The sequence below is a fragment of the Motacilla alba genome, chromosome 1A, assembly GCF_015832195.1.
Source record: "Motacilla alba alba isolate MOTALB_02 chromosome 1A, Motacilla_alba_V1.0_pri, whole genome shotgun sequence".
NCBI lineage: Eukaryota > Metazoa > Chordata > Aves > Passeriformes > Motacillidae > Motacilla > Motacilla alba.
Window position 1 is genome coordinate 45,875,402 of NC_052031.1, and position 22,067 is coordinate 45,897,468.

The 22,067-nt window shown below is 36.0% G+C and overlaps 1 protein-coding gene across 4 annotated transcripts in view; it reads right to left on the bottom strand.

Annotated features, from left to right (window-relative positions):
* The window catches only part of UHRF1BP1L (UHRF1 binding protein 1 like), a 47,380-nt gene that overhangs the window by 8,525 nt on the left and 16,788 nt on the right, over positions 1 to 22,067 (bottom strand). For 3 of the 4 annotated variants that reach the window (XM_038154001.1, XM_038154002.1, XM_038154003.1), the window contains 14 exons: positions 21,802 to 21,893; positions 20,120 to 20,309; positions 16,982 to 17,122; positions 16,286 to 16,456; positions 14,865 to 15,045; positions 13,465 to 13,548; positions 11,109 to 11,291; positions 10,888 to 11,006; positions 8,997 to 9,138; positions 8,069 to 8,262; positions 4,675 to 6,173; positions 4,019 to 4,194; positions 2,578 to 2,714; positions 1,738 to 1,888 (listed from right to left, as the gene is read on the bottom strand). In XM_038154001.1, the coding sequence (XP_038009929.1) occupies positions 1,738 to 1,888; positions 2,578 to 2,714; positions 4,019 to 4,194; positions 4,675 to 6,173; positions 8,069 to 8,262; positions 8,997 to 9,138; positions 10,888 to 11,006; positions 11,109 to 11,291; positions 13,465 to 13,548; positions 14,865 to 15,045; positions 16,286 to 16,456; positions 16,982 to 17,122; positions 20,120 to 20,309; positions 21,802 to 21,893 (3,460 nt within the window). Of the gene's footprint in view, positions 1 to 1,737; positions 1,889 to 2,577; positions 2,715 to 4,018; positions 4,195 to 4,674; positions 6,174 to 8,068; positions 8,263 to 8,996; positions 9,139 to 10,887; positions 11,007 to 11,108; positions 11,292 to 13,464; positions 13,549 to 14,864; positions 15,046 to 16,285; positions 16,457 to 16,981; positions 17,123 to 20,119; positions 20,310 to 21,801; positions 21,894 to 22,067 lie in introns of those variants that run through there. The other variant, XM_038154004.1, reaches the window with a different exon arrangement.

Below are 22,067 nucleotides of genomic sequence, written 5' to 3' on the forward strand. Positions count from 1 at the left end.
ATGAATATGGGTCACAGGGAGCAGCAGCAGAAGATTCCTGACAGTACAGAAATCACAGTGAAGAGAAAAGATCAGTGGAAAGATGATGTACATTATAGAACAGGAGTGACCAGCAATGCATAAAAAACCAAAAAAAGTGTTGTTGGCTCACCCATTCAGGTACCTGCCAGAAAGAGAAAGAAAGAGATATGAAGTGGAAGTATTTGGAGATTCCAATCATGTTATACCCTTTCTATCCACAAAATAATTAGACAGTGCACAAGCCTCTCATTTATCAGCTGAGAAGCATTATCATTATCAGAGGCTCCAGTTGTAGATACAAACAAGAGCAGGAAGGTGGCATGTTCATGTTATTTACTCCCTCCAGCTTTCACAGAGGATATGGCAGATAACAAGAAGTCAATTTGCCTGCTGTATGAACTGAAGGTCAGCTGTGAGTCTTCCCTGCTGGATCTTCTCCTAGCCTTCAGATGCTTGACTACAACATCATGCAACAGCTGGTCAGGCAGCAGCTGCTGGCAGTGGCTCAGCTTACTAGTAACTGGTTCTTTAGCCAGGGGATCAGAGGTTGTACCACCTCTGAAGCTGAAGCACCTCCTGAACAAAAGCCATGCAGATAGAAGGTTGGAATAAGACAATGGCAGCCAACAGCTGCTATAGCTATTTCTTCGGAAAGGAACTGATCCAGAAGCAGGTGAGTCAGGGATCTGCCCCAAAAACCTTATAGTGCAACAGAGCTTACATCCAGCAATCCATGTAGAAGGCTGGCAGAGGGGAGCAAAGCAGACTGTGACATGAGCTGCCACACCAATACATCATGCCAAGGAAAACACCCCATCCATGAGAACTCAGTTTTTCTGGCAAAGTGTGTATATATTGTACTCATGCCCAAGAACAGCTCTGACAAGACACCAGTTCATCTAGCTGTGCAAATACTTGGCATGAAACTTCACTCTTTGTATTAAGCTTAAAAAAAAACCAAAAACAACCAAGCAACAAAACCCCCAAAAAACCAAAACAAACAAAAAACCCCAACCCAAACCAAACTAAAAACAGTTGTCTGTCTTTAAAGCTCATATTTCCTGACAGAGGATGTGTTTAAAATTTCCCTAAACCACATATTATAAGCCTGTTTAAACAGTGTGTGTCATTTAATCTAGAGAAACTGACCTTGGAAAAAAAAAGTTCCTTCAAAGGAAGGTACATAAAGCAAAGTACTATTAGAGTCATAAGGAGTTCCATCTTCACAAAAGAGTAACACAATGCAATGTGTTGTGGTTCCACCCCCTCAGCAGCCAGGCCCCCCACAGCCTCTTGCTCACCCCCCCCACCAGTGGGATCAGTGAGAGAACTGCAAGGGTAAAAGCCAGAAAACTTGTGGTGTAAGACAAAGACAGTTTAATACAGAAAACAAAATCCAAGAACATAGCCCCATACCAGTCACTATGAAGACAATTAATTCTACCCCAGCCAAAACCAGCCCATAATGCAGCTTAATTCATTTTCAAAAAAGCAAACTAATGACCAGAATTCAATGCAATGCACCTTTTTACCCACATGATCACATACAGTTCCATTCATTTATTCTTCCTTTTTAATGTATGGCAATGAAGAAAGAAATCAGAGTTCTAAACTAACATAAAAGCTAGTCTAACATAAAACTGTGTATGCATGTTTATTTACTTAGAACAAATGTTTCCAGCTCCAATTTCAACACACTGAATTGTCAATTCTTACCAACAGTTCTGTTGCACAGATATTGTCGAACACCAACATTTCCTAGTTGGTTTGGTATCACTTGGTTCACCTGTAAGCATATTTCTGTGTCTTCTCCTCTGAAGTCAATCTCACCATTAATACCAAATACTTGAAAAACCACAACAGACATCTGTCAACAAAACCCAGATAAAATAATATAAGATTATAAAATTATTTTACAGTGATTATTGTTTGTAAGGTATGTCCAAACCTTTTCCATCACAAAAGGAAAACAGTCCTTTGTATTGAAAACCCTTGCTCACAGAGAAGCAAAAAGTTTTCTCATTTTCTTATTCTTTTCTTTTTGTACACATTGGCTTCATAATGGATTGCTCAACAGCCTGTCCAAAGACAGATACTTGTACTGCTGCCAATTCAGAACTGGCTAGAAAAGCCATGGAAGTGAGACAGTTTCCTTACTTTGACAGAGAAGCACATGACCTATGTGAATACCTGAAATTTCAGGTATCTGACATTACCTACAACTACATTCAACATTATGCATATCATAAGCACAACCAAGCACTTGCAGTGCTGAATCAAACCAGGTTAAAAAGCTAGGATAGGCTACTAAACTTTGGCTATCAGTATAGTAGTCGGCCCTTTTTCTCTATTTACTGGGTTGCTATATTTTTAAAAAATAAGTAGAAGCCAGTTTTAAGTCAGCTTTGGTCTCAGAAGATGTCTATCCATCATCATTACTACTATTTTGGGTTCATTTTTCTAATGACTCAAAAAATCACCTCTAAAATAAGACATTTTAGTTGTGATTTAAGGTTTAATTTACAGAGTCATGTATTCTAATGGTAATAACATTACCATTTCTTCACTAGTCTCATGAGCATTTTCTGAAGCAGCACTCATGGCATCTGGAGATGAGCCATCACAATTTTCCATCACTGTGCCTCCTTCGTGGACATTTTCTGATGGGCTTTGATAGTTTGTGGCTGTAATACCTTCCAAATACACATCAGAAAAAAGGAAAAGTTAGCACAGCATAATTTTAATCACTCCTACATTAAGAATAAAGTCAGTGTCTGTTAGTGAATGCGCACATTAACTCATTTTTTAATATGAGTTGAGTGGCTTATTAAACAAATATCCATTCCAAATCCATTCCTCTTATAGAGAGTTCAAAGTTCTAGATGCTAATCAAAAGTAAAGCAGGATATGGTGTCAAAAACAATACAGCACTCTACATGCACTGTTAAAAAAACTTGTGAAGGCATTTTTTAGTCTTCCAAATCAAATAATATAAATGTGATGCAGCTGAAAAAAAATTCCAAGTTGTGTATCTAAAATACTGCATAGTGCCTTTATAGCAGATGCTTGTATGTTTAGAGAAGTAAGCTACATATATTTTCATTAGAGCAATCATAGTCATGATAGTGTTTCCTTGACAACTGGAAAGCATAGATACTTGACCTGCAGTTAAATATTGTTTAACAAGCTAAAAAGACATATAAAGTTATTTAAAATGGAAAATGTATTTCATGGCATACTCCCACATAAGCACATGCAGGAATACTCCTACAATGCAAATATATAACAGACTTGCAAGTGAAGCAGTCTTCTCATTATTGCTCTATACTGAAGAGAAATCCTACAGAAAAAAAACAGTCTTATGCAAATTAGAATTATAAGAAAAGAGGTAGCAATAAGGTCTTCTTACTCTCTTTCCTGACATGGGAAAATTATTTCATCAGTATATACACAGATGAGCAAAAATTGGACAAATACCTGCTATTAGACAGTCAATACTTGGGAAATGGTCCTTGAGGGATGAGCTGCAAGGAGACTACCAAACCTATTTGACAGGTAATTAGCACAGTGAGCATTAGTGAAAACTCATTTCTTTTTCATCCACTTCTAAAATGAAAGCTTCTTTACCACTTCAAGTGTAAAGCAGATTCGGGCTCCATCCTGTAAGTATTGCAGCCAAAGCAGTTGCTTTCAAGCATAGAAAGGAACAACTTCTGCCTAATTCAGATTTGCAACACAGCACTTGAATGCTCTTACTTTCCTTAAGAGAGGAAAATTAAGCAGTGTTAAAGTTAAATAGAGCTGCTTGAGTGGCACACAGTACTGCTTTCCCTTGAAATTATATATGGTGAATACACTTGATATTACTGGTGAAGGTAACAGAAATAGTCTTGTAAAGTATCCAGGATTTGCTGGACTAGAATTCTTTTGAGCATGACTTTAATAAAAAACAACATTTTCATGTATTGCTTAAAAATATTTTGTGAAACCTGCTTACCTTTCTCCAGAAAGCTTTGACTATCACTTCCATCACTCTCTATCAAATGATCCTCTAGCATCATACTATCAATAGAGATGGTATCCAGAGAGACTTGTGATGGACTTCTCTTCATATTTTTGTAAGAAACAGAGAATGCAGGGAGGTTGGATGAGCAGCGTTCCTTAGGCTTAGCACTTTTAAAATATAAAGATATGAGAAAATTATTATTTATATTAAATAATACATAGAAATTACATTAAAAATTCCTATAAACCAAGCAAGATATAAATGAAAAAGTCTGATTATTCAATAATCCTTTGATAAGACAAGGTAAATGTAGAAACAACATATATTCATGTAGGTATTTATGCCAATACTTCTCTCAATACATATTTCCTAACACTTAAACTAAAAGTAAATAGTTTAAATCAATTAACTAACACTTCATTTTAGCTTTCACTGAATGCTGGATACCGCATAACCTTTTACATGCTTTAAAAAATTTCATCTACTAGAACCCAGAATCACAGAACAGCCTGAGTTGGAAGGACCATTGAGATCACTCTTAAGATGTTCCCTTCCTGACTGCTGAAAGTACTGGAAGTCTGTGGCCAACAAGATTTCTAAATATTTTCAAAGAGTAGGTAAACTGTTTTAGTATTAATTTTCTATACCTTGAAGAAGACTGGAATGCAAACATTTTAACTGAAGCCACTTTGTCTTTGTTGATTTCAAGCTCTTCAGATTCTAAGGCAGTTTCTGTTTCCAAGTCAGCGACTTGGTTAGGACAGCCTTCAGTTGTGCCTTCCTGCTCATTTAACTTATTTGAGAATATGTTTCTGTCATCCTCTTTATCAATGAAAAATTCAGTAGAATCTTCTCTCTTATTTAGAATGGACACCGAATCCCTAGGATTCAAACTACTTTTCTCACTTAGAGGTCCACAGACCTCTTCTGAATCACTTCTACTAAAAAGTCCACTGCTTCCTCCTTCACTTGTATCTCCCAAACCTTTATCTGATGCATCATCGGAAAATGACATTGCTTTCTGAAAATCCGTATTACTGTCTGATTTAAACAAAAGAGGATCTATTAAAATTCCTTTATTAACTTCAGCATTCAGAGGCTTGCAGTCATTTACATAATCAAAATTAGTAATACTGGCTTCCACTATCTTACTACCAACTAATTTACTCTCTGAAGTAAGAGTTTCCCCATTTCCCACAGGGGAGAGTTCTGATGCCACAGGACTTCCTTCTTCCTCAACAGGAGATTGACAAGGGTTTCCCTGAGTCACAGGATGGAGCAGTAAGGCTACTTCTGCACTTTTCAGGAGAATCCCAATGCAGACATCTGTTTGCTTTGCAGGTTTTCCTGTCACTGCCTCTACGTCCTTCCTTAAGTTTTCCAGGAGCAATACAAGAGACTCATGGAGAAACAGCAAAAAAAGATACTGGTAGTGATTGATCTGCACGCTTACATGTTTTTGAACATGGACAAGAACATGTACATCTGCATCAGAGGAAGAGCTTTCAGAAAGCACTCCTGAAGTCTCAGACTTTTGAATGCCATTGGTTGAGGGCTCCGTCTCACTGCTGTAATACTCCTTTAGAAGTTTTTTACGTTGCAATCTATTAGAGAGATCACTAGATTCACTTTTTGGAATGTTCAAGGCTGTCTGATTATGGGATACAAGCTCTTTTTGTGACTTTGCAAATCTTATTGGCTGGCAAATCCAAAGTGAAAGCGGGAAAGAGTCCACAAAGCTTATTGGCCGACCTTTCCCACTTTTTGCTCCTTCGTAATCTATCCAAAACTGGGGAAAATGCATGGCCCAAACATCAGTAGCTGCAGATGTCTTTAATGCATATTTATTCAATTCTGGAATGATATAACCTTTATAAATATCATGCATTTTGGTATCTTGTTCATGAGCATGTCTCTGGAAGATTGGATGTAAAAGATTAAAATTTTGGGGGGACTTAGGGAAAGTGGTGAAATTTCTACTGAAAAATTCAGAGTCCTTGAAGTTCTGAAACAAAGCTTCTAGATCAGAGTGTCTGCAGTTTGGTGAACATCTGGTATTCGTAGCAATCATCTCTGAACTTTGAATGGAAAGTGCACGAGGTTGATCTTTATGAATTTCAGGTTTGTTTTCATATGGGATGATGATCTGCAAGGGAGAAATACATTTTCTCTCGTTAAAAATATGTAGATTAAGAAGGTATACAATTAAAGAAACAAAATAATAGCCATGACAGCTGATACCAAGAAATATAATTATAGTTTTATGAGAAATCAAGTACAGTGAAACAGGGATAAGTCGGGCTCACAGACTATGATTTATATTCTCTCTCATATGATGTGGCATCAATATTTGTACAAAAACATAAGAGTCTCAGGCTTTTCTTATCTGAAGCTCTTAAATTTAGTTCAGCTATATTAGGCTGAAGTGGCTCATTTACTCAACTCAAGTAGCTTGGTAGAACGTTTCTTAAAGTGTTTCCAAAATTTACAGCTTTGAAAAACAGGGAATCATAATTTGGAGTTCAATCTGGCATGTCAGATAGGGGTTTTCACCATACCAAGCACTACAGTATTTTATTTCTTTTTTAAGATACAAGCAAACAGTCAGATGTGCCAATGCAGCTAATATTCTTAACATTGCAAAATATAGAGCAGGTATTTTTGACAATTATCTGATAATTATAATACATTTGTTTCACCAGGAAAATAATAATATACTTCAACTCCTAAAGAAGAACAAATTGTTCAGCACACTGTAATTAACTTGCAAATTTTCAGTGCACATTTTAAAGTAAACTTATTTTATGCCAAATCCTGAATTTTAAATTGTTAACATGAACCTTGGCCACTCTAGTTTTGCTATTATCAGTGACACTACCTTCTATCATAATATCTCCATTCTGAATCTAGAAAGTAGGAGTAAAAAAAAATCACCCCTAAAGACATAAAGATGGGGGTAATGAAGCTTCTTCATTTAAATACAAGAACTCAGAAAAAATAACTAAATAAAATAATTAACCATATGATATGTAAACATCAATTCATCATTTGCTTGAATAAAAATAATGCTGTTAATACAGGGTGACATAATTAATATGAATCAAGGTTTAAGGGATGTAAGAATACTTCTATCCTCTCGTCGTTTAGTAGGATATCCCATATAATAATTCAATATCAGATTAATCTATATTTGCAGATTTCCAGTTGTTTGCTCTTAATAACTGTTTCTACACAGTATAAACCACATCCTTGTAAAGTTCCATTAAGAAGGTAGCAAGAGCTTAGAAAGATAACCATCTCTCCATATGCTGACTTTTTAGAGCCCTTGAAACCTCTCCTGTGGGCAGCACTGAAGAGACTCATTTTGTTCACCTCTGAACCTTGGAAATCATACAGTGAAACACCCAATACAAAGAGGGGATGGCTGGGAAATTTATCTGCTTGATAATCCTTTTTTACAAAAGAGGAGAAGACAAGGGAAGCAAAAATTTGATGTTCAGCTGCATTAACAAGCACCACTCCTCTGGAATAAGCATACAGAGAACTCATTTACCTGAACTGCACCAACAGTGAGCACGAAACAGAAAATGGTGAGAATGGGATTTGAAGAAGGAAATAAACCTTCAGATTAACTGTTTTCTTTACTCTAGAGCATTCACCAACAAGACAAACGAGCTTTGATATAATACAACCAGATGAACAAAGTAGGGCCCTTGCATTAATATAGAGCACAAATATTAATTTTTCACTTTTTTTTACTTTAGTGCTCAGTTTCTTTTTAGCTCTGCTATGTCAAGTTCGCTGACCACAGGGAAATAACTTGTTAGTATTCCCACTCAGGTCTTCAATACAAAACCAAAATACCCAAACCAAAATACCAGGACACAGATGAAGGAGTACAGGAAACAAGATGTCTGTCTTCAAACAATCATATTCTGCAGAGTTTTTTAGAGAAGCGTTTTTTCATTCATTTAGGTAAGAGAATAAGAGAAGAAATAGTCTTCCAAGGAACCACAAAACCTCTACTCAATGACAGCATACCTTCAACATTAGTCCATCCACTCTCACATCAACATGTTCATCTGATTTTGAATTGTCATTTAACTTGTACATGGCCATGAACTGAATAAGACTCTGTTTCAAATCTAAGACAAACTGGTTTAGCCAAAGAATACTTCTCTGATCCAGAGTGAACTGTAAAGCATTCAGCTGGCCATACAAATTTGGACATGGAACTAAAAGAGAAAAGAAAACGAAACCATGAGAATAAGTAAAATGTTTATGGGTTGGGTTTTCTTTGGGCTTTAAACAATTGCAAACTTACATTTTCACCAGTACTTTTCATCAGAGAAAGAACAGAAACTCAATCCTTTAGTCTCAAGGAAGAATTAATTGTTAGGGGATACCTGAAGTGATGTGTTTTTCTCTCACTCCAAGAAAGTAACTGAAATTTTGAGTTGTAAAAAAACTAAGAATAGAATTAAGTCTGAAGAAATGGGGAGAATATTCTCATTACAGAGGAAAGGAAAAACCATGGAAATTTGCTGTCCTCAAGTTCCATCCCCAAGAAATCTACTAACATTTCTGTATATAAAATAAAGCAAACCACAGAACACACTCCTACAAATAACTCCAGCAGCTCTTCATTGCATTTTAGGTATTGTTGCAATATGGGTTCTTTTATGTCGTCAGATAGTGAAATTGCAGAAACAATTTGTGTATGTTGGAGAATGAATAATTCATGTGCCAGTAAAAATGCTGCAAGTGTTTTCAGACTGAACAACCATGTTTATAAAAAAAAGTATTATTAGGAGTTTGCAGGAGCAAGCACTGTGGAAATGGAGCAGTCATGTGCTTTATCCATTTTAGAAAGTCATTACCTATTTCCAAGCTTTAAGCTTTACAAAGGTGAAAGTAACACACAAAAATTATGCATTTATTTTATGTCAGTAAAAAAAAAAATTCTTACTAGGAAAGTCCTTTCCATCTGGGTAGTAATATTCAGTGAATTCAAAATGAATAGCTGGCATTTCTGGTGGAAGATAAAGTGACTTTTTATTGCAAGAGATCAGAGCTTTAGGGGAAGAACGACACTGGTCTGCTGTTGAAACCTGCAAATGATAAAAGATAATTTCATTAACACATTACATTTTTATGAATGATTAAGCATTTTTAGTTGCATGGTACTGTCCTAGTAAGGTAATATTCCACTGCTCTTGGATGTAGGCCCCTGAACAACACAACACAAAGTACAACACAAAGTGCTGATGAACACTTAACTGCTTGAAGCAGAAATGACTCACATAGAAGAGTTTCACAAGAAAACTCTTTTAAAGGTACCAGGTCCCCTTCCTTCATACAAGGCAAGAGGCAGCGGGTCACTTTCAAAGGTATCCAGCAGAAGACTAGAATGATCTGATTTTTTTATTGCAAATACTACAGCTCCTGTTTAAGCATTCATGTTTGGATGGAGTGTATTTCCATACAGTCTGGTCTAGATAAGGATTAGATAAGCTAGATAAGTTTATTACACATTTTAGGTAGTTCTTGTATTGTTATAAGAACAAATCCCAGTACACTGGCTGACTCTCAAACTGTGTGTGAAGCAAGGTGTTCAGCATGCACCTGGCAGAGGGGTGTATGCTTGGATATGCCTGAAGATCTGCTTCACAGGAGAATCAAGATGCTATGGAAGAGTAATCTCCATTTCTGTTTCCTTACAATGTAAATTATCAAACAAATAAGAAATCAGCATTGGAATAAATTTCATTGAATCCATCCTAGTTTAAAAAGCATGTTGACAAAACAAAACTTTTCCATTCAACAGTTAGTAGGTCAAACTGTTAGTCTGAAATTACCCAATGTATTAATTTGAATATATGATGATGTCTACTAGAATTTCCCTGGAAACAATAAATACACGACCTTTATAAGCCTGCTTCACTTTATGTAGCTGTTTTCAAGAGGCAAACATATCTACATTAACAGACACAAAAATTCAAGTAAAATGATCTATTTAGAAAAATAGTTTTTAGGAAATTGCATAGAAATATCGACAATTTAAAAACTGAAAATGTGTTTGTGTAGAGAGGAGGAGACGAGCAGAAGGCAAATGGAAACATGAACAGTACAAAACAATAGTATAAAACCACTTCAGACCCAGATGAAGGCTCCCAGCAGCAATCTGCTATCTCCCACAACACCAATAGTGATATAGCAGGAAACTGTCGGAAATTGGAAAAACAGCAAGCAGAATCACAGTGACAAAAGACACATACTAAAGGACACATTTTTGTTGGGACCTGAAATTTAAGACTAGATCCTCACATATCACTGCAATTCTGCCTAATGGAGACACACTCCTTCTCTATTTCACTTGCCTCAGAACAGTCAATCTGGACCACAACCAGCAACTAAAACTACTCATTCTTACAAAGGGGAGGGGGATGGAAATGGTAAAAGTGTCTGCTCAAAATGTCACTGGAAAGGGAGTGGCTGGAAAAAGATTTTAAAAACTTAATAAAATCTCTTAGGAGTTTTTAATGTACTTTGAAAAATATAACAATAAGAAAAGTATAATATACAAAACCACATATTAAAATATTAGGCACATAAGACAGTACAATAAAAAGATTGAGTTTGAATTCCAAATTCATTATTTGGAGAACAATAGAACTTAGATCCAACACTTAATTGTGATAGGATCACAATTTTAACAAAGCAGAAGCATAAAGGTCTACCCCAATAATGAATGCAAAGTCTCATTAATTTCAATGGGCTTCATAGTGTCCCTTAAAAACCACAGTTATATAACAGTAAGGGTGGAGTTGCCCCAGTTTTACTAACTTAAAGAAATGTACCTGATATATATTGAAGTCTGCAAGTCTAACCACTATAGGACTAGACATCAGTTTGCCCTTTGGTTGTTGGGAAGATACAGAGGAAGCCCTAGATGTTCCCTTCGGTATCTGTTCCTTGCCTGTAAGAAAGAATAGTGATGGAATCATTGAAAAGAACAGTCTTTTTTTCCATAGTTTCAATATTTCATGGAAGTAGAGAATTAGGGATGTAAAGAAAATACCTGTTTGTAGGTTCTGAGGAGATACAGCAGGTGGTGATTTGGGAGGAGAATCTATGACCTGATCTTTCACAGCCTGCTTAAGCAATTCAACATTGCTTTTGAATTCATTTAATAATTCTTTGGCCCATCCACTTCTGGTTTTTGTGGCATCACTATAATGCATCCAGTGATCACAGCTGTCTCCTGCAAATAAGAGAAATGGGAAAAATATTAGCTCATTTGAATTTTGCTTTTAACAGGGTAACAAGTTTCCACTATTTCACAAGTATTCTTCGAACTATAAGCTCATTGCATGCTGTAATTATAGAACAACAGCAGTCATACCAGACGTTAAAACAGAAGTTATATATTCCATATACATTCCATATTCCAAGTCTCAGCACTTCACGAAATCACTCAGAATACAGCATTGCCAGCTGCCTTATAACACCACTAACACTCAAAACATCATTGAGTATTTTCAGTTCAGAGAAATCTTACGACACATTAATGTCATATGTGAGAACATGCAAAAAAATGTTCAATTGAAAAAAAAAAAGTGAGAGCAGTAACAGAACGATGTTCTCATGCTCACTTTTTCCAAGCTTATCTTTCCTGCCAGAACTGTGTCCTAAGAAGTTCCTGGTCCCTTTCCAGAAATGTATTCTTTTTGTCTTGGTTCTCTAGCACCTTTATGGCACACAAACAACAAGGTAAGTTCAAGAAGTGCTGCAGTACACACAGCCTTAAAAATCAATCCCACTGGAAATTCTTTTGTTCCTGCTTTCAATTCCAACATGTTTCTGTTGGTCAAGCACTCAAACCCCTAAAGGAGGTCGTGATATCTTCAAGTAGTCCCTGTAAAGACATTCTACTAACCTGTTCAATAATAAGGATGCAATAGCAAATAACTTCTATCAGTTGGTACATCACTCTTTAAATACTACCATGTGAAAACTTACTTCATTTAGGATTTAATGAGTTTTGGATACTTATACTGGGGATAAGCAAATATGTTTGCTATTAAAATAGGAAAATTATTTTGAAAAAAAAAAGTGATTTTAAGCCTAAATGCAAATATTGCAGCATTAAATAAACTTTTAGGCTGGCGCCTATCACAAGAAATGACATTTTTCCCCACCTTTCTTCACAGTTATCTTTGTCGGTTTTATCATTTTTATAGCTAAGAAAGAAGATAAAGGAACAGGGAAAAAAACAGAGAGGGAACAAAAGGACGAAGATGCATTAGACTGAAGCCCATGACACTGGCTTCAGTGTTTTAGATTCTCCAAAACGGCTAGCAGCATGGGGTTACTCCAAGCACATGTACACAGACTCTGAAGGACCTACAGAACTCTGTTAGCAACACCATAGGGAAAGCTCTAACACCCCTTCTGGGAAGCCAGTTTGGGCAACTGCCTCTCTGAAGTACATGAACACTAACACATGCAGCAGCACGTGGGAGCAGGGCAACCACACCCCTGTATGCAGTTGCATGGCAGTGATCTCATTAGGATCACAGACACGTGACAAGACGGCACACACAACTGAAATGCTGCAGGGGATGAACAGGGTATTTGGGGAGCACAAGAGGGCAGGCAGGGCAAGACCAGTGGGAACAGATGGAGCTCAGCCTTGGGATGGATCAGCAGGCAACTGAGTGTTTACAGTTTGGGAGTAGAGGACAGACTAACATGAATGATGATGTGGATTTCTGCTCCAGACCATCTGATTAGGAAGATGATCAGACCCTGTTTTGTTGTCACATGCTCTGTAATGTATCCTCTTTTAAAATTTTTAGATTTCTACTAGAAATTATTTATTAGAAACACTTTTCTCATAAATATTTTTTAAGAAACACTTCTTTTGAAATTGCTAACATTTTTTAAATAACATTGCTTAACAAAAGGCTACATAAGCCTCTACACACTGAGGTTCCTGTTCAGCAAAATAATGTAAAAAGCAAAACACTGATTGGAAATGGACATAAAATGATAATGTTTTATATATGAAAAAAACTAACAGATTGATTCTTGCTAATATCCAGTTACTGAATTCTCAATATGCAATACTGCCTGTCTCTGCCAACACAAAATTCTCTATTCTCTTCATGTCAGAAATGTGTAAACACTGTTTTGTTGACCAAACAAAACAGTGAAAAGCATTTGGCCTAAAACAGCTCCTTCACAGAAATTAAATTGGTTCCCAGATTGAGGCTTTTGTAGCTTGTTTTTGTATATAGAAGGAAGTAAAAAGGTGCATTTCAAATGGTTTGAGCATGATTATCCAAGCTGTATATGTGTATGCACAATTTTTTTTAGCTTTCAGACATGACAGTCACAGTCACAGGTAATTCATAAAACGCTTGCTTTCATACCTGCTTTGTGAAATGGATAATAGTCCACTGTTAAATAGCTGAAGGAAAGCTGCATGGCCCCTCCTGTAACACGTCTGTTTGGGTCTGTAAAACAAAACAGTGCTTGGCTCTGCAGACATTGCATTTAGCATGTTAGTTCTCATGCTGCTGTAATCCTTTAAACACCTAACACCTACTTTCTTCCCTTTACTGTCTCTCCTTACAACCTCATTATCTTCCCTCAAAATTTTCATTCAGATAGTCTTTACTGGTTTCTAAAGATCAGTTTACAGAGAATTCTGTACTCAGCCACTTCTTTCTGTACTCAGTCACTTCTTACAAATTGCATGCTGTTTTCAATGCTACTAAAAAGACAACATCTTGAAAACACATTACTGCAGTTTTTCTGAAACAATTTTTTTACACTGAATATATGATTATGATCAGTCTTTGAAGTCAACATTTACTTTCAAGAATACTATATAATATAATTTTATTTGACAAATATTGCAGTGAAGGGGTCTTCTGAGAATCTTCTCTTCTGACTTTTTCCACTGTTGAATTTAAACTCAAAAAGTAAAGGACCAATAAAAAGATTTCACTAGGAGTGATAAATTCCAACCACAGTAGATGCACTGCATGTAAGGAAATACGTCTCCAGCCAGTGAACCTTATGCTCTGCTGTTCTCAAAGTGTCTTTCCTAACCAAGGAAATGCATTTTTGTTAAACCCTATGTTTTTAATATTCTTCTTCAGCAGACCTTGTATGTTTTCATTAATTTTTCAGTGACTAGATATACAGTAATATCTCACTCCCTATGATCACTTTTGAAAGACATGCAAAAATGCCCTTATTTGTCTTCCTTTTTTCCTGATTCTAAATGTGACTACCTGCAATAGGTTTTTGTTAAAAAAAGAAGTACAAGATTTGCACACAAAATTTTAAGGTCACGGGACACTTATTCCATTCTTTCCATGTGCTGCAGACCATAAAAATTGTCTTAATTAGTAACACAAAGAGGACTGCTCTTTTATTAGTTTGCATTTATAAGAGTATTAAAGAAACAGATTGTATAGTGACCCCTTCAAGCCACAAAAATGTTGCCAGTGCATTCTTCATAACCCAGTTAACTTATAAAAGTTCCTAGAAGACAGGAAAAGCACAGAAGCTACTAGCATTCTTAGATTTTGCACTTATTCTAAAATAATTACATTTATTAATGAAATGCTGTCCTAACAGAGCCACCTAAATAGCTTTACATGAGTCCATAGACACTGGAGACAATTCTAACTATTCCTCTAAACTAAAGTCTCTTGACTTTATTGTTTTATTATTTTCTCATTATTGTATTCCTCAAAATGCCTCCCCTGAAGATGATTATGATTCATAGACATGCAACTTAAAAGAAATAAAAAATTACCTTTTTCTTTAGAATGGATATCATCACATATATGTAGGTCCAAGTGGGAAATTACTAAGTGATAAGAAGTTTCCTTAACATCAAAATCATTAAACAATTTTACTATTGCATCGTTTTGATCAGGTGCTGCTGGTGTCTGGTGCGCTTTCACCTGCTGGGAGCTGGGTGCAGGGGCAGAGCTCTGGAAAAATATTTAGTCAATCACATAAATTTATAATGCTTATTGTTTCTTTCAAGCATAAGTATCTGTCTCCTTACACAAAACAGGCATTTGAAACAAGGAAAAATCTGCATGACATGCATTCCCCCTTAGATCATTACTGAGATTTAAGTTTAGTGTTTTAGAATAAAGCTAAGTTGAGCTAATGGCGATGTGCACTGTACTGCACTGCCAGGGCACCCCCCATTCTCCCCATTCCTCACACCCCTGTCACTCACAGCACTGGTATTTTTCTAGCTTTTGTTGCAAGCTGTTCAGGGAACTAAACCAACAGTGGGATCCTTTCAGCTAATTTAGTTCCTCAAGCTTCATCACGATAGGGTCAAACGTAAGTCAGTGTCAGAGAACAGGTGAGAGCAAGTACAGGGCACTGAAGAATCAGAAGCTCCCTCCTCAAGAGGAGGAAACTATTACATTGCTGTTGCTAAAGCTTCACATCAGGGCCAGCTAAAGAACCAAACTCTCTGTTACAATACACTAGCTTTACTCTAAGAGATTCTCTACAACTGACTGTACTCAGTAATCAATCATGTTTTATTTTATAGCATTTCTCTTCTATCAGTGTATTTGTCTTGCTTCTTCATAGACAAGAAGAGGTGCCTCCCCTCAATACTCACAAAGCCCAGCTGGTCTAGCCTGCTCTATGTGCTGAAGAACACCAAGATTTACATGCAGCATCAATAGCACAGATATGCCAGCAGAAATATACTTAAAGTAGAATTGGTTTTCACTATATATTCCAACAAGAGCTGCATGAAGGTTAGCTCTTAATAAAAGCTAATTTTTCAGAACCATGAGAACAAACTGGACAAGTACTTTAAATTATTATAGTAAGCACATCTACCCACATTAAGGTTACTTTGATGTGTCTTAATTATTTACATTCATAACCATAAAATATTTGGAGAACAAATTTACTAAACAGTCAATAAAGAGTTAAGTAAATATAGAAGTCTAAACACTCTGTATATGGATAAAGAAATAGAACTACTTTTATTTTCTGCAGTTAACATCAATACACAAAATCTTGCAAAGTAAAGACCATTTTAAACTATAATTAATTCCCAGTATAATTTAAGATATACAGCTGAATGAAAATGAGTAACTGAACATTCTCTAAAATAAATTAACACAACTGACTACACTGTGTTTTACTGTAGAACACCTGATAATGATACAGTGAGACAATCAATTCTCATACCTGGGCTGTTTCAGAAGCCAAGCTTTTCCTCTGTTCTGCTGATTTCTCTATGGCTTCACTAAGAGATTTGGCATACTGCACCATGGCTTTCAATTGGGAATCAGTCAAAACCCACAGCAAATCATCCAGAATCAGAACCAATTTGGATGCCACAACATTACAGTCTTTTAACTGTAAAATAAAAATTTAAAGAAGTTGAACTAAGTACTTATATTTCTTATATTAAATACCTGGGGTAAAGAAAAGTTTCATGCAAAAAACAATAACAAACATTATTTTTTAAACTCTTATTCCTCTTACTAATTAAGAAGTATCTAAGACACTGTATATTTATGCTTCACTCTATGTAGTTGGTATGCATCAGATATTAAACTGCTGCATTTCTCTAAATGTAAGTAGTGTAAATATTACCAGAATCTAGAGAGATAAAACAATGAGCATCATCATAAACAAAGCTCTGCAGATCAAACCATTTTATTAATGGGACCTACATATGGTCTTCATTTTCAAAACCTGCCTGCAGTATTTCTTGTAAACTCTACAGTCTTACCAGTTACATGTTACTATAAATTTAGTTCAGGGAATTCCACATTCAATATGGTTTAAATTTAAAATCTTTACTATGTACATGTATGCATTAAGAGCATGAATTACAAATTTAAAAATAAAATAAGACTTCAAACTTTTCAAGTTTACCCTTCTTTTAAGCGTGACCCTTATTTTTGATTGGTTAGTAATCAGTCGAACTGGAGCACTCATTATTTCATGCTTAGAACTCTGGATTGCATCAGCTTCTATTCTGATCATTTGCCAGTTGATTTCTTTAAAAGTCAAAACCTTTAAAGACAGAAAAAAGAGAAAAACACCTTGATGCAATATGACAGTTACTTGCACCTAGCCCTGTGCATGTGTATGTATACATCTGTACATCTGTACACAAAAACTCACATGAGCCATATAGATAGAACAAATACAACTCCCTTGTTATTCCACCTAAAGGTGTCAGGAAGCCCTCACCCTGCTTGCCAAAGAAACATTAAGCTACTTCCAAGCAGGCTGAGGTAACAAGCAGCGTTTAAAATATTCAGAAGAAAATAAAGGTCACAACTATTGCATACTAGGCTGCTTTTGGGAGAGGAAAAAATATGATTGTTTAGTTTACTTCCAAAATGTTAAATAAGAAGAGGGCAGGGGAGGAAGCAAAGCTACAGGAGAGGAGAGGGTTTTTTGGAGTGTTTTATTTCAATTAAAAGAGAAAGTTAAACATTGAGCACACTGCAGACCCCACAAGCTCTGAATCTACTACACGGATCTCTAGAAGATACAGCAAGCAAATGTTACAATAATGATGACACAAGAACATCAAGTACAGCTGGACACTGAAAATCAAATATGGAAAAATGAATGACTGTCCAGCAGGAACATCATGGAGAACATCAAATGAACGGGACATCAATGAAAAAACTAGTAATTCTAGTTTACCTAAAACTCCTTTCTGCATGATTTGGGTGATGGGATCAAGTTCCCTCCGTAAGTTTACAGATAACACTAAGCTGGGAAAGGGTTGATCTGCTGGAGGGTAGGAAGGTGCTGAAGAGGGATCTGGACAGTTTGGATTGATGAGCCAAGGGCAATTTTATGATGTTCAACAAGGCAGGTGCCAGGTCCTGCACCTGGGTCACAACAACCACAGGCAACACCACAGGCTGGGGGCAGAGTGACTGCTCAATGCTGGGCCCCTCACTTCAGCACAGACACAGAGATGGCTGAAGCATGCCCAGAGAAGGTAAAGGGTCTGGAGCACAAGTCTTATGAGAAGCATCTGAGGGAGATAGGCATGTTTAACCTGGAGAAAAGAAGGCTCAGAAGTGACCTTATGGCTCCCTAGAACTGCTTGAGGGGAGATTGCACAAAGGTGGGGGTTGATTTCTTCTCCCAGGCAGGAGACAAAACTAGCAACAGGACAAGAGTAAATGGCCTCAAGCTGCATCAGGGGAGGTTAAGGAAGGGACATAAGGAATAATTTATTCACTAGAAGGGTGGTTAACCATTGGAATGGGCTGCCTAGGGAAGTGTTAGAGTTACCATCCCTAGAGAGTTTCATGAAATGGCTGGGCACAGCACTTAGCGCTATGGTTTAGTGGGCATGGTGACGTTTGGTCAGAAGTTGGACTCTATGATCTTGCAGGTCTTTTCCAATCTTAATGATTCCATGATTCTATGATTACTCTCTGAAGAAACAAGGACCAGCCATGAGTAGAGCAAGACAGAAGAATTTGTTTGGTATATGACTTATTCTTACGTATTATTCTCCTCTTGTCAATTTGAAAACCTTACAGCCTTATATGTCCTGAGAAGATATGCAGAGACTTAAGTAAAACATACCTAGTGTGTCTGGAAAGGAGGTACACTCCATCAAGTGAGCAAGATGAAAAGTGCAGTGCAAAGCATCCTGAAACACTTTTTGCGGAAAAGCAGAGTACGTTTCCTCCTCATACAGGAGATGCAGTGTGATAAAAAGCTTCTAAAAGTATTTTAAGGAGATTGCTTATTATATTAAGAATGTAGCAACAGTGCAAAGCTAAATGATTATGCCCTAAATATATGGTTCAGCATATGTTATCTTCAAAGTACAGCACTGGTTTTGGTTTTTCACCTTTTCATGCAATTTGCTGCTAACAAATCATTCACTGTAATATCTAGAAATTTGTTTCTGGTAATAATTGGATAGGAAAGGAACACTCTCCCAAGGAAAGCTCTGTTGTGTAGAGGTCAAGAGTTCAGAATCAAATTCTTCCTAAAAACCACAAAATCAAAAAATCTGCCAATACAAAACTTCATCCAGTCAAACTTTAATTCTTCCCATTCAGACTTCATTAACATGGGAGCATAAGCATACATAAAAGCTGCAGAAAAGGAAGACTGTCAGAAAAATAGTTTTCAGCTTCTTACTTTTGTGGTATTTTCAACTGATATTCTCTTGGGGTTTCTTTCCCTACATAAAAATCAACTACCAGTTGATTGGTAGCTGTAGTACTACCAATCAACTACTTACTCCAGTAGTACTCACTGGAGAAAGCTGGCCAGATGTATGATGCTAAAACAAGTCTCCTTGAATACAATATTTAGAATCAACCCTGCACTCAGTATACATTTAACTTTGGTTAGCTGGGAGAAGGCAAATGGACGATGTACAACAAACTAGCACTTCCATGTGCTATTCTCAGGGACAGCAGAAACATATACACTTTACTGCTATTACTTTATTATACATACATATTATTTACGTATTCCAAAAAATAATTGCAGAAGAACTTGACTAAATTTCATTTAGAACTGCTTTAGAAAAAGAAAATCCTTATCAGGCAAACCCTCACAAGCAAATAAATAACCAGATAAAACTTTTAAAATATAATTCCTGATGCTGTTGTTGTTATCATTATTACTACTACTACTAATAACAACAATAACAAAACCAGCACAACTTCTTATCTTTCCATATTTAATATACTGTTCTTTGCACTTTCAGTACTCTTCAAGTCTGGCTCAGTTTGCATTTTAGAATAGTCATTCACTTGGAGAATGCAGGAGGGAAACCATGCACCTGCTTGCCCCAGTCTTTGTTCTTGCCTAAGCATCCACACTGGCTCTTTGATCTGACTCACATCCACCATTTTTACATATTTGTGCTCCTAAAGGACAACTGAAATTACTGAGCACAGAATGTCTCCATTCCCAGTAATGGCATGTTCTCTACCCCGTAAAAGGTTGCAATTCAACTTCCTCCTTTACCACAAAAATAAGGGAAAAAAGTTAGTAAAAGGTATTATTTACCTCTCCACGTTGAGCTTCTTGTATTCTGGTAAATCTAAGGTCAGCATGTTCCCAGTTTGCATTTACACTATATATTCTCAGCTGGGAAAGTTCAAATGAAGCATTAAAGGCTTTTGCACCAATCCTTATTATAATGGAGTTCACAGAAACTGAAATGCCTTCTACCACTTTTTCAGCAAAGCCATATTCACTAAAAAGTGAAATGCCAACATATTAAATATAAACCGAGTGAAAGGGCACAAAATTAAATAGGTTAAATAAATTACGAAACAGATGTTAAAATAAATGAAATTACTAATGTATTCTAAAGTTAGCAACTTTTGCTCAATATACTTGATGTAGTTTACAATAATTTTCCCTCTGTGATCTTCATCTTCATCATAATATATATTTGACCAAGATAAATCTACACAAAGTATAACAGTTAATACAATCCTCTGATGTTAGATTACATGGATGGATGTATTATATGTTATCATACATACATTAAAAAAGCAGTCTACAACATTATGCAGAAAGCTTACTCTTCTTTATGCATACATAAGGAGTGATTCATGTAAAATTAATTACTTGACAATTCCAGTCCGGTTAGTATTTTTGTCTATAAGCCAAATTATTTTGACCATTAAAAATAATAACTTTCAGATATTCAAAATAGTATAAAGTATTTGCATTATTTCGTTCTATAAAGAAAGGCATCCTAAATGGTGGTTTAAATTCTACAGCAAATTAACATGCATTCCAGTATGAAAAAGATTGAACTGTTGCAAATAATTTTAAAATTAAAATCTTATATGTTCTGAATGTTTTAGATAAGTGCATGGACAATTGAATATTAAATATTATTTTAACATCTAAAAATTTCTGCACTTCTGTTTTCTTGGATTTTTTTCTGCTTGTTTAAATAAAAAAAAAAACTTGTGTGATTTGTCATTCCTTTTTCAACTTTTATTCTACACAAAATCTCTATGGCCATGGTTTTCAAGCTGTACTTTAGGAGACACAGAGGCCTGTGGACTACCTCTACACATTGCATAGAAGTTACCACAAGAAAAAATACTGTATCATAAATTTATTTCTCTGTATATAGGTCCCTGTGACCAAAGAAAAATGTTTTGAGTCCATGTAAAGGAAATTATTGGGGTGTAGAAAGACAAAAATCACTGATGTAATGTTGTATTGTCCCACCAAATTGGTTAAGTTTTGGGCTACACAGTGTGCATGAAATCTCTCAGTAAAAATCAGCAGATACAATTAAGGAAATAAAACTGTAAAATACTGCACTAACAAACAACCCTTAAAACTCTTTAGACAAAACAAATAGAAAACAAAAGTTTTTAAAACCCACATGAACTTTAGATGTATTTTCCAAAATGGATGAAGGCAAGATAACAATGATTTTTTTAAAAAGTTAGTATCAATTAAACTCAGTAAATATTTGACATAGCAGTTGCACCCCTATGAAATGTACCTTGTAAGCTCTATGTCTAGTTCACATCTTCTCTCCAGGCTTGGGTCTGGATTGCTCTAATATCACTACACTATTTCACACACAAGCATTATAAAATAAAATTTTGGAGGAGATGGGAATGGCAGGCTGCAACACTATATACTTCTGAAAATTTGCAGTCAATCTATTTTATATAATGCCAAAGCAATTACATGTAAGTACCATCACTGACCTCTGCCCAGATGCAGTTGCTATAGGAGAGGGTCCATTAGGAGCACGTGGCTCTTCACATGTGCTCATTTCCATTACAACTTTATCCAAGGACTTGAAAAACAGAACAAACAAACAAAAAAACCCAAAATTGAGACCTTATAGGTAACAAAGTAAATAGATGACATATGAAGAACCAAAATCCAAACGAGAAAAGGTCACTTGAGAACTTTTTCTGAAGTATACATAAAACATTTCCTACCATGTCAATTTTTCCACAAACTTTTG